The 13,416-nt window shown below is 46.0% G+C and overlaps 1 protein-coding gene across 1 annotated transcript in view; it reads right to left on the bottom strand.

Annotated features, from left to right (window-relative positions):
- Positions 1–1,687: 1,687 nt before the first annotated feature.
- Positions 1,688–13,416, bottom strand: part of LOC133350563 (anthrax toxin receptor 1-like) — a 68,558-nt gene continuing 56,829 nt past the window's right edge. Inside the window, exons 16-18 of the mRNA XM_061565029.1 lie at positions 11,157–11,336; positions 10,306–10,386; positions 1,688–4,620 (exon numbers count right to left, since the gene is read on the bottom strand). Coding sequence (XP_061421013.1) covers positions 4,591–4,620; positions 10,306–10,386; positions 11,157–11,336 — 291 coding nt within the window. The 3' untranslated portion in view covers positions 1,688–4,590. The remainder of the gene's footprint in view (positions 4,621–10,305; positions 10,387–11,156; positions 11,337–13,416) is intronic.

The following is a 13,416-nucleotide window of genomic DNA, read 5'->3' as shown; positions in this document are numbered from 1 at the left end:
GACGACAAAAAAAAGCAGGTGAAGCAAATGCCGGTCTCGTGCAGAGTCCAGAGCACGTGCACCTTGGCTCTCCGCTTGGCACTGCGAACACTTTCAGCAGCACTGCCTTTCCATAGCTCACCAGTCGTTCTGCTCCCACGCTGAGAATACAGGCTGTCTGGGCACAATAAAGAGGGCTCCCCACGTTTCTTCTTCTTCTTCTGCTGCGATGCTATGAATGCATCGCACGTTCTCTATCACTGCAGCTTTATGCCTATAGTGGAATGTAAGTACGTATGTATGCGATCGTGAGGTCGACGCCGCGCGGAAAGGGTTGACGCCGCCACTTTTGCATTTCCGATTCAATCACTTTGCCACGCGTGCACGACTTGGACGGATGGAGATGCGATTTGTCGTCCTCGCAGCCGCAGCTCTGGTCCCTGGCACTGGAAGGTCACGTGGCGCCAGGCTGTGTGGCACATCTGTGAAGAGGGCATTCTTCGCACGGCGTTGTTTCAAGAAGGGATTTCCATTCACTGGTGTGCCCATTTCAAACGTTCCTTGTAGGATGTGGTGGCTTCAAAAATATAGTACCACTGGATTCATGAATGTCAGTCACTAATGGCTCGAGGGTGAAACAAAACAAGAATAACTCCTGCAATGGACGTTGCTTTTGGACCGCCAAGTGGCTGTGGTTCGTCTCGTTCTTGTGGTTTGAACGCAAGCACGTTGTGAAATTAGATGCAGTATGCCGTGTGTTACAAACTATCCCCCCCACCCCCCCGCTGGGGCTCCCCTTCTGTGAATGTACTCGGTATATAATTGTGTGTGCGCATATTTGACGTTGAGGTACCCGTCCTTTTAATTGCTTAAACTGAGATGTTCGAGTGAACGCTTGCGTAAAAAAAAACATCATAAACCGTGCGGATTTTTTTTTTATATGCAAAGACGAGAATGTTCTGAAAACAGGATTCGTGAATCATTTAAAGTTGTGAAAGAAACGAATGTTTTATTATAAAAAAAGCAAGCATGATATCCAGATACAACGGTTTCACAAGCAACGTTTAAGGTTCTACTGTGGTATTAGTGGTCTACATGACGTTGAAATTACTCGCTAGATTAGTTACGTACACTGAATTCAAGTAAATATATTTTTTGGAATTTTTCTCTTTTTTGGGGCATCCATAAATACTGTGAAGGCCGGCAGCGGTTCGTTCCAACGCAAGATTTTACGCGGCGTCAAACGTCCGCGCAATGCGCCGTTACAACAGCAGCAACAACAACAACGACAACTTGCCCTTCTTCTGCGGCTCGGTGCTGCTGCCAAACTAAATCCCGGCTAAAAAGGCGAAACGTGAAAAAAAATCGGCAAAAGAACCGCACGGAGTGGCGAGCGCGTGTGCTCACGAGGCTACGACGGATGCCTCCCAAAGACGCGTGATGCCTCTCGGGGGCATTGGGGACGCGACAGAAACTTGGCAGCCGGGCGGATCACAGCTTGGGAACGGTCGGTGCAGATGCTCGTTATTAAAGTGGTGCGGCCTCCGTTAAATAAATGGTGCTCTCCGGCCGCACTGTACGCGTGTCCTGCGGTCAAGGGGAGGGCCGGGTCCTGTTGCGCGTTTAGCTTGAGGTCGGCGAGTGCGCATGTTAATAACCACGAAGAGACGCAGCTTTGCAACACTGTTCGATTTCCACATCTGCAACGGTTGTTGTTGCTGCTGTTGTTGTCCCGACCTTGAAAAAATTATACATCTACAAGCTTTTCATTATTAGCGAACCCATATAGGCACACAGTCGATTGAAATGTGTGAATTTCTTCCGCGCAATTTATGTACAGATGAACAGTCTTGCTCGGGGGCACGTTGCAGTCAAGGGAGGTGCAACACTAAACTCATGCGGAGACAGAAATTCCCTGGCAATGTTTACCCATCATTTCATATTTCTTGGAGGTAGGCGTGAAGGCAAATAGGCAGTGTAAAAAAAAAAAACTGTTGGCAATATAGCACAGAGTCACACCTACTCGTGTATGTTTGCCTCTTAATGCTCACAATTGCATACGGATGCTATAACACAGGTGCAGACGTAACAAAAAATACAACACAACGTCTGAGCCTACGCATACCTTGGAATTTGTTTCCAAACCATTTTGATAATTTATTGTCTTGCACGTCCCTTTGTAACCCGAAAGCTTTTCACGTAACACATCGCGTGACGAGGCAAAGTGGTGGCCCCGTGGCTAGTTAGCGCACCGCGTCATCTGGTCCAACACCATGTGAGACTAGGCTCTAAGAAAAGCTGTCTCGGGTGTGGACCAATCAATTTCAAGGACAGTGCATACATTATCAGAGTTGTGTTTTTTGTTTGCATTCCGACCGCAGGTATTGTGGTCAATACAAACATGGCGTGTGAGATTTGTTGCCAGAAAAAAGGGTGAAAAAAACAATTACCGATGACCTGAGTTCCATTCTCGGCAACGTTTGACATCAGCGGCGATCGATATCTGAACCGGTACGTGGTCCCCCGCGTGCTTCAGAATGGTAAAGTATGGCCAAACAACTGGTGCAGCTGATACGATGTGAAGAGGCCTTCAAACAGCACTGAACTGAAAAATTATTACATAAGTGTCGTAACATTTTTGGGAAAAGCAGTTGCAAATTCATGAATACGTGGACTGTGGATAATGCTGCCCGCAGCAACGAAGAGCCGACCGGACTTCGACACGAGGCAGGAATTATTAAACATCTCAGCGAGTACAATCATGGCCAACGCGAGCCAATCTTGTGTTTAATTTAGCCGGCTCAATGTCACCAGGCATTAGCGGCGAGGGTAGAACGTACTCAACATGAGATATGTCGGCGTACTTTCCGGCTTGGCTTCGACAAGGGCCACTGTTCTCCATGTGTAGGCAGCAAACCGGTGCAATGGAAAGAGTTTAGGCGTTTGTGATTCAACTTGGGATGTGTTCCCAATGTTTTTTGGAATGCATCCAAAAAATCTGAAAATCAGGCCTATATAGAAATTTCGGATGATGTAAAAAAAATACTTTTGGATTCATGCAAAAATGTAACATCACAGAAAGTGATGTATGACATGTTCTCCCGATGATGCTTGATATAAAAGTCATTAAATAAATTATTAATATTTAAAATCCTTAAATTTATAAAAATGCAATACATTTAAATTATAATCTTAAAATACCAAATCAGGTCTGAAACCGAGCCTAAACGTTTGAAAAGGCAATATCCCTAGAGCCTAGGCTGAAAGATATCGTTGGCTGAGCTGTAAAGTCAAGTAGATGTAATGTTTAATGATTTATATTTGGATTCAGAAGCTGTAAAGCATACATCATAATGACACCAATACTTATTTTTAAAAAATGCTGATAAATACAGCCGAAACACAAATGACTGTTCTGCACGGTCTATATAATTGGCTGATTTCTTTATCACAGGCAGTATTTATTTGAACGATTGACAGCAGGAAAATAGATCTTCTCGTGTTCATGAGAAGTCCGTTGATTTATACAGATAAACGGACAAGACACACATGAAAGGGGGAAGTTAACAAATAGCTGGGCCCAACATCTTCCTCATTCTCTAGATCATAAGACGCCCCCGAAATGAAGATATCCCTCAAATTAGTGCCCGGGAGTCGATCAAGTTAAGCTAATATGATCACACAAACACCTACCAGATTATAAAGACACACACCTCCAAGTTCTGCTACAAACTACAGGGGGGTCGGGATGCGTTGTATAATCCAGAGAACAAGGTAGGGGTGGGAATTCACTTCAACAAGCTAGAACTTATTTTTGTGTTTAGATTTTTGTACTTCTCCCCGCACCTCCAATTATCACGGTTGGCTTGCTAGGTACGGTTTGAAAAAAGTTAAACATACGGTACATAAGGAGACGGGATTGAACCCTGCCAAAAGTAGAGTGTAGTCTGCTCTGCAGTCTATCGCCGTGGATCTTGTCGTGGCTTTATGAGAAGTTCTAGATCGCTTGCTCTTGAATGCAATCCGTTAGGTTTCCCACCTCTTGAGATACAAAAAAAAACCATGGCGCATATGGCAAGAGGAATAGCTCATAATACTGGCAGAAGAGAGAACTACATCCATACGCGCATTGTCACGAATGGTGTATTATTAAGCATCTGACCACCCAAAAAAAACCATCAGGAACTTTTAATTTCCTGGGGAGACGTACAAATTCCGGAAAACAATCTCAAACTGAGGCTGATCCTGGGAAGACCGGGACCCGGTGGCAGCAGTGGCGTTCACATTCGTTGGCGTGGGGCACTACGTTTCGCGCAGGGGTCGGCAAACCTGCCGCTACGGAGGCATGCGCGGCTCTTTGCGGACCATTTCGCAACGTAATGTGTATGCATTCGCTTGCATCGTGGCCCTTGAAATGTAGAGTTTTGCACCGAATTCGAACAAAAACGGCTCTTGTTCATTTTGGTTGCTGACCCCCTTGGTTTGGAGCGACCACTGCCTCCCAACAAGATGGCCGCCTGCTTAAAAAAAGAAAATGGCCGACGTGGGTGCAATGTCACGTGGGAAGATAATCTTCGACTTTGGTTCTGCTCGCGGTCCAGCCGCCCTCCGTCAAGTGCGCCTCATGGTCATGCAGCGACCCTGTGCATAGGAAACAACGTACAGTCATCGTTTTTTTTTCAAGTCATCACATTTCTGAAGTTCGCAATGTAATAATAACTTCGTGATGTTTGTGTCTGTGTGTGTTAGAAGGATTACAAATGTGTATCGTGTATGTGTGTGAAATAACACTTTAAAGATATATATTTTTTAAAGGGTAAAGCTGCAGCCCTGAAATGTCTTGCTCACGCCACTGCTGACAAAAGGGCCTCCACTCAGAGCTCCTGATTACCCCCTCTAGAGGGTATTTGGCCTCGTCTTCCACGCTGGCTAGACGTATTTTGGAAGAGGTAAGAGTTACCTACACTCTGCCCCACCACACGTGACCTTCCGATCGACTGACTGCAGCATTTCTCATTTACGCTCCTTGGTGGAGAGAGGTTGGTGGGCATTACAGAAACTTGCCCGTTTGTTTCCACTGCCGCTCAGGTTAAATGATCCACTGACCTCTGGATTGCAAGTCCAGTGTGCTGACCCTTACAGGACAGCATCCGAGTGGCATGATTGGTTATCACACGGTACTTATTTGCCCATAGAGTTTTTTTTGGGTTAGATCTCGTAAATACAAATGTGTCGTTAAACCCGCCACCACCCTACACAGCCAATTAGTTAGGTTTGTCACGTAAACAGAAGATGCCAATTTGTCACTAGTACAGCACACCGGTGTGTTGGAGATCAAATCCACAACATTTACAATCTGAGTACGACGTTTCGTCAGTAATTACAACTAGCTTCATCAGGCGGCAGCTAGATTTTTGTACTGGAAGGTTTAACGACATTCATATTTACGCGCTCTAACCCCCAAAAAAACCTGGATAATAGATTATATTGGTCGCGAAAGCTTACGTGTTAAATGGTACTTATGTGGTCGTAATGTATACTTAACGACGTTTATATTTCTGTGTTAGTATAATTACAATGTTTCTTTGTGTGTGTGTATGCTTTTACGAGCGATAGAAATTGTTTGTGAAATGTGTGTTATTATATATAATATGTATTGTACGTAATTTGTTGCGCGAGGTGTAAATGTTTTAACGATAAGTTTCGCTTTTATAACCAAAAATAATCAGAATGTAATCGGTGCCACTATGAATGTATGTATGTGTATATTCTTAGGTTTTTTCGGTAAAGTCACATAGGTAGAAAATTTAAATTAATAAAAGTAAAAAAAAAATCACGACGTTTCGGAGGCAACACAAGCTTCCGTCTTCAGGTGGAACCGTCACAGCACGATAGCTGTATCAAGTGAGAGAAATTCCAAGAACACAGTATTTGTATATATACTGGTTGAGGGTGGGAGGAGCCAAGGTAGGCCCTGAATATTATTTTTGTGAGGTTCGGTGCGGATGAAGTACGCTGTTAGGAATGGGCCTTTGTTGTGTAGAATGGTTGACTGAGCCTATTATTATGTAGAGGTGGTGCGGCTTAACTCGCTGTCAGGAAGTTAGTCTTTGTTGTGTAGAATGGTTGACTGAGCCTATTATTATGTAGAGCGTACTTCAGCCGCACCGAACCTCACAAAAATAATATTTAGGGCCTACCTTGGCTCCTCCCACCCTCAACCAGTATATATACAAGGACTGTTTTCTTGGAATTTCTCTCACTTGATACAGCTATCGTGCTGTGACGGTTCCACCTGAAGACGGACGCTTGTGTTGCCTCCGAAACGTCGTGATTTTTATTTTATTTTTATTTTACTTTTATCAATTTTAATTTTTTACCTACGTGACTTTACCGAAAAAACCTAAGAATATGAATCCTTGCAGTCACGAAAGCTTCAAATCTAGAATGCATGTGTATGTTAAGCTTCTCTGGCACCATACGTAGGCAACCGTACTAAATCGGAGGTGCGCGGGAGGGAGAACGAAACGAAACACAAGCAGTGACGGCACTGGGCAAAAGCAACCCAAGAAGAGGCTTTGGCCTGCCAGCAAATCAAGGGGACCAATTGAAATATCGGCTTAACCGATACGAGCTAAAATTCAAAGCCTAACAAGCAAAACAAGAAAATGCACATAACACGCCAAATTAATGTCTCTCATCGCTATCTTGTCTGCATCAGTGTTATTTAATTTCGCTGCATCTCAACTTTTCTATCGACATTTACATTACTTCGACATCGCAACGGTTTTCTGAATTGTAAGGGAGAGGTGGGGGGGGGGGGCAAAAATATCAGAATCTGTATTTAGCTTGCAGGAGGAATCCGAAGAGCTACTAAGCTCTTTTTTTCACAGAAATCCAATACGGGTGGGTCCGCAAGTTACAACAGCAAACAAATAAAAAAAATCGTAGTGGTACAAACTTGAGAAAATGGTAAGCAAGTCACTAAATTTTTGTTGACTTAGGACCTCCCGCCCCAGCCACAAATGGGCCAGCACCACAAACTGCGGGGCAGCAAAGTCATGGCAAACGGATGCAAAGTCTCCACGCTTCGCAAGCACGAATGCAGGCTCCGCAGGGAGGGTGGCCGCAGTGTTTTATAAACCTCGTCCCCCAGGAGAGCCAGATGGCGTCTAGAGAGTCCAACTGATTTCCCGCTCAAATTCGCATTGACGCGACGCTCAGCTCCCGCTTAAAGCCTTGAGCCAATGGTGGGAAATCCACATTCACATGGCGGGGGTGAGTCTATCCATAGGACAACCACCGTTGTTGACTTCCCCACACGCGCACACACACACACACAACAGAATTCACTTCATCGACCTCGGAGGGGTGACGTGTCGAGCAGTGCCGGACTAAGCTAGTGCGGGGCCTGTAGCATATGTTGTTATAAAGGGGCCCTAAATATAAAAAAAAACACATTTTTAACTTGCACAGCAAAATAATTGTATTTTTTCATTTGCTATACAGCCAGATAATGACAAATCGCTAACCTTAAACACCCAGTCGTTTATAAAAGGCGGTATAGTACTATAGTGATAGAGCAAGTGCAGAATCACTGAACCGGAATTGATAGCTTGAAAGCATTTAGCGCGGGGCCCCCCTTGAAAGTGTTGGGCCCGGAGCATTTGTAGCTACTTTTGCTACTAGGATCATCTGGCACTGGTGTCGAGTCAACCCCTGACCAGGATATGAACTCGTAACATTCCGATTGTGGGTCTGCTAGCTCTGCCGCTCAGCCAGCTGGCGGGTTCCCGTGGTGTAGATTATTCTGAATACACAGATGTGTTGGCTTTAATTATAGAGACGGAGAGTTGATGACAAATATATGTCTTGTCCGTACCAGAATTTATGATTAATTGTCCTCTGTTTATTGTTTGGGCAAGGAAAAAAAAAGATACGTGGATGTTAACTTAAACAAAAAGTTTCATTAACCGTTAACATCTGTCTAACGTGTTCGCCAGACAACTCTAACACTTTTATAATTACACAACATTCACTTCGAAGAAGTGTTTGTTATGATTGTAGAGATAAGTTATTTTCAGCTTTCACATTAACATGGTCTTAGCCCGAATTGTTCTATTGTTTGGCACTCACGTTATACTGTATACAAGATGACATTTATATATCTTTCGTATGCATCCATATTTCTATTTTGCTCTGCATGGATAGCTTTTAAAATAATGTCGTAGTTTAGACGATCCCCTAGCGAAAGTAATATGTTTAAAAACATTTGTATTAGTTATAGATACGACTTCGGGAAGATTGATATATGGAAGATACAGCAATAGAGATTCATCTATGCCATAAGCTTGGGAACAGCTGTCTTACAGGTCTAAAGGTAAAGGTGCAGTCCTGCAATTCCGCGTTCATGCCGCTGCTGGTGGAAACACCTCGACAACAGAGAGCTCAAGCGAGTGTGTCCACGGTGGCCAGATGCCTGCTGCTGTATATTTGGAGTTTGCTTGTGTTTCTCTCTCTCTCCCGGGTCCTCTGGTTTTCCCCCACATTTAGCATCAACATCACGCATCTCAGAGTATTTGGTTGCTACAAATCTGTATTTGACGAGCCACTTCATTGAGCTATCAGTTGTGGCCAGGTCGCTTCTGAAAAAAGAGCCATATAGCTTAGTGGGCCTCACCCTGATAAAATAAAAAAAAATGTTCACAGTTTAGTTTTCGTCTCGGAAGAGGTGCGAATACTTACGCTTTACCCCACCACACGCAACCTGCCGATCGACTAACTGTGATGAACTCATTTATACTGCTGGGTGAACCAGAAGCTGGGGGATTTAAGAAACCTGCCCCATTGTTTCAACCTCTGCACGGGGAGAACTAACCAGTGACCACTGTGTTGCAAGTCCAGTGCGCTAACCGTTGCACCACGGCAGTGTCCCTTTACTGGAAATAATATTGTTCCCATTAAGTGCTGTTCTTGCGGTGAACATTCTGCTGTGGTTACTTGACATGGTTACATAAACTAGGCACGTCCACTTGGCTCCAGTGTTAACACCTCTTGGCTTGTATGCGCTAGTTTTCCATCTCCATTTGTGAGAAAAATATTCAAGTGAAAGCTTGAAAAAAAATCTGAATAAAAGAAAACGGTAACAGCTGCGGAGGGCCACCATGACTTGGTCAGAGTATAAATGCTCGCATGCGTTAATAAATAACCATTTAGATGAATTAAATAACTAATAATAAGGCATAATGCTCGGTCAGGCCAACGCTGACAGTATCTGTGACGCCGTCCAGATTGAGGCCACTTGCTGTGACCCTGGCTGCAGTTCACCGAGTGTCGAGGCAGGGCCAAGCATCTCGCCTTAAAATGTTTTAAACATCTCATTTTTAAACATCTGATAATGACCGTGCTTGCAATACAATATCACAGCTCGCATTCCTCTTCTCTCTTCACCAGACCACACAGCCTTGTTCTACTTTGTGGCGGTCTATGCCCAAAAGCTGCTTTTCGGGAGACCGAGACTTGTTTTACCCTTGTGCTCTTTAGAATGTGCACGTAATCCGACCCTTTCGGTTTAGAAGACGCAAGCGGCTCGATGTGAACGTGCAACAATCTCTGCCCTTTGAGTTTGGTGCCTGATCAGTGGCGCAGCTATCGAGTGTGTGCAGGCGGTGCAACTGCACCGCGTCCCATGGACTGGAGGGGCCCAGACCCAGGGCTAGGAAGAGGAGGGGGGGGGGGAGGCATTGACCAGGGGGGGGCCCATTTCTTTCCTTGCACCAAGCCCCAAGCCAACAACGCAACGTCACTCTGTGCCTGATGTGGGTAATCCCGCCCAGATCATGCGACCCACAGCCCACTTACTCTTAGAGAGACACCAAACTGCTCATGCAGGTGTTATCCTAATAGAGACCTTGATAGAGAAAAAGTCACCGTGGCGTAGCTCTCTACGCATGGTAAAAACACCGTTCGCTAAAGACGAGCGCGGCGAATCAGAAAAACGTTTCTGTGAGGCTGCAGCTGTCGCTGGTTTGCATGCGCCGGCAAGTAGCCACTGCTACGAGTTTCAAACAACACGCACACTCGTGGCAAAGATCACTTAAGCCTTTGTGCAGTAAGCAAAAACCGTCATGAAGTCCTCAAGAAGTGCACTGTGATCCTCTCGGCTTAGGTCACCATCAAAATACATTTGAGCAAAGTATGACCGACCGACAGGCGGCTGTGACTCGGCGATGGATAACTGTAGCCCAGCGTCATCCACGTTAGGACTTCTCAGCACGGTACGGGCCACCAATGCTCACTGCCGTCACCGCTGCATTGACTACGTACCTTATCGCCGGGCTGCGGCCTCATCACTGACACGCGGTTGTAGCCACTTCGCATGAGGGCCCAGAGAGCGTCCAGCATTCCCTGTTTGGGACGGGAGTCAAAGCGGCCACGTGTGAAGCGTGCTCGGCGACAGCAAGCGCGCTTGCCGCGACGCTCCACAGTAACAGTTCAGCCGCTCACACCCGCGAGCAAACTTTGAAGATGGTATGACGGATTCTTCTTTGCAGCTTTGTCCTGGGGGCTTTAGGTATGAACATTATTGTTGCAGTGTGCGCATGAAAGGCTGTGTGCAAAACAGATGTCGTACGGGGCAAGATTTGCGGCGTCGTTCCTTTTGCCCCAACCGTGCTACAGGTCTCCCGTTTTAACAGATCGTCCACCACGTAGTATTAGGTCAGCCAATCGGTGAACTCAGAACATTTATTTTTTTATTAGAAAATATATAGCCAAATGGCATGTTTTGGTCTTCCCCCCCCCCCCCCCCCCCCCATTGCATTGCTGTCTCTGATATGTTGCTAATTACTCCTGAAGTGTTGTTATGGTCGCACTTTCATATCTGGTGGGCAGTCATTGTCGTGATCGTAATGCCCCATTACTATCATCCATCCATATCCATCGTCGACTAAAACAATATGAAAACTTTGTCGACAAATATTTGCGTCGCCAATTTCTTGAACGAAACTAACTAACACTGGTCCGATTCACGAACAGCAAAAAAAAAAGACCCCACCATGCTTGCGTTGCCAGTAGCGCGCGAGCACGTATGTCAAAAATTTTACGCATTCTTCAATAACGCTGCCCTAAGTTGCCGCATTATCGGCCCTTCTTCATATCAGACAGGAGCAGCTCACCTTGATCGGAGCGAACCACTGTGGCGCAGGCGAGCGGGGGGTTTCGGCCGTGCCATTCCTCTGGGGCCGGGGGGTTTGTTGGAATTGGACCTCCTCCTCCGTTGGCATGGTGACGACCGCGTTGGGGGTGGCCTTGAGCCTGGCCCCCTCCTCTGTGCAGCCTTTGCCACCCCAGCGTACCTATTCACGCGCGCGCGCACACACAGCCACCACCGGGCCCCCACACGTCTGTAGATACATCGGGGGCAACTGGCAGGACGTAGAGGACGAGACCTCCACGCTCTAACGAACGTGACGAGAGATTGACAACATTCACTCGGGAGAAGATACCCGGGGAAGGGAAAAAGAGGCTTGAGGAAGACAGAGCGGAAGAGATGGCGGGATGGACTCATGTAACTTCGGAGGCCACTGATGAATAACACAAACTAAGCAAAACATGGAAGGAAATGGGGTTGGCCTTTGTATGTATTTAAAACTTTTTTCACATCGAACGTAGCCAACCGTGCTAATCGGAGTTGCGGGTGAAGGAATCGGAGGTGCAGCGACAAGTTACAGCCTGATAACAACAACAAACGACAACGCAACGGTTCCTTGAGCCTCGGCCAAAACCGCCTTCGATTGGACCCGGTCGCTCCACATCTCAGAAGCCAAGGAGGGTTGAATTCCAGTTCGTATTTGGATGGGAGACTGCCTTGATATACCAGCTGGCTTTCACAAAGTTGCTTTTGTTTCCTACCAAATGGCAAGTACTCATTGAAGGAATTGCAGGACGTTCCTGAGAAAGAGTCTTAAGACTCGGTAAGGCGTTCTTGCCTAAAGGGCATTATTATTTTTCGATTTAAAGCTTTCGTGACTGCAGGGATTCCTCTTCTTGGTTTTTTCGGTAAAGTCACGTAAAAGGGAAATAATAAAATAATAAAAATAAAACGTAATAAAATAATTCTCACGACGTTTCGGCCACAACGCAAGCAGCCTCAGGTGAAGAACAGGTCTGTCGAAAGGACAGCGTCTGAATGAACACCACCAGGCTTGGAATGATTATTATTCGTTCTTAAAATCTGTTGCTATAGTCCAGCTCTGCTCATATACCACACGTCTCAATTCACGCGTCAGTTTTGGTCAATTACATTACGTACGTTTGTTTATTGATGAATGTGAAAAGGTGGATCAGTATTGGGGTATGTGTGGTGTCCGGGTGGACGAGAAGACTGCATTAGGAATAGCTGTCCACGCAGCTGCATTTGCATTCGTTGGTATGTGTGTGTGGAGCTGCGAAGAGATATTTGCAGCAAGCTTTGGAGACATGCTCTTTGTCGTGCTGAGATAATGATTCATTTTTCCGGCTCTGCCATATTTGCCAAAGTTTGAAAATCATTTTAGCATATTGCATGGGGTTCCTGAGCGCCAACACAATCTGTTTCCTTTCCGTGCAAACCGAGGTCTTTTTTTGCGATTTCTCAAAAAAATTACAACTGGCTAATTTGGATACTTTTCTCAATAATCAGGACGTAATCTTCTTCTTCACGCTACTACTGCTTGTTCAATCCGAGTGTCCGTCTGCAGCAGACGTGGTGTTTTTTCTTTCGCGACAAACGGTGACGTGTGTGTTTTTTTGCGTCATTCCACAGGCTCGGCTTCAGAAAACACCTCTGTCATGAAGCCACAAACACACTCCAGTGGGGCAGAGCGAAGCCATCTGTCAGCGAGGATCCCGAAGCCGCGGTACGCGGGGGAAGGCTCGGAACGCTCGTGACAAGGCACGACAACACGGTCGACCCTTACAATACAAAATACGCCAAGCCACACCGGTGTGCTGTACTAGTAACGAATTGGCACGTTCTGTTTGCGTTACAAATCTTACTAATTGGCTGTGTCGGGTGGTGGCGGGTTTAACAACGCTTTCATATATTTACGCGATCTAACCCCAAAAAAACTGCATTATGGATATTGGTCGCGAAAGCCTACGTGTTCAACAAACTAAATACAATTTTGATGTGCATGGCATCCAAGATGATAATCTACATTACACGGAAGCTAAGCGGGTTTGAGCCTGCGTTGCTACTCACCACACGCATGAAGGCGGGTGTCAGCAGCTGCTGTGGGGTTACACCGTGGATGAGGCAGCAGATAGTTGTGCAGCAAAGTATATTGTTGTACTGTACTTCTACCCCCCCCCCCCCCAATGCCCCCTCCCCTCTGCGTGCTGGGCAGTGCATGACCAACCAGCCAGGCAGTCAGGCAGCCAGCAAAACTTTTTTCT

Source organism: Lethenteron reissneri, chromosome 34 (genome assembly GCF_015708825.2).
Source record: "Lethenteron reissneri isolate LAM-NWPU_2019-01 chromosome 34, ASM1570882v1, whole genome shotgun sequence".
Lineage (NCBI taxonomy): Eukaryota > Metazoa > Chordata > Hyperoartia > Petromyzontiformes > Petromyzontidae > Lethenteron > Lethenteron reissneri.
This window is presented reverse-complemented; position numbering and strand designations above follow the sequence as displayed.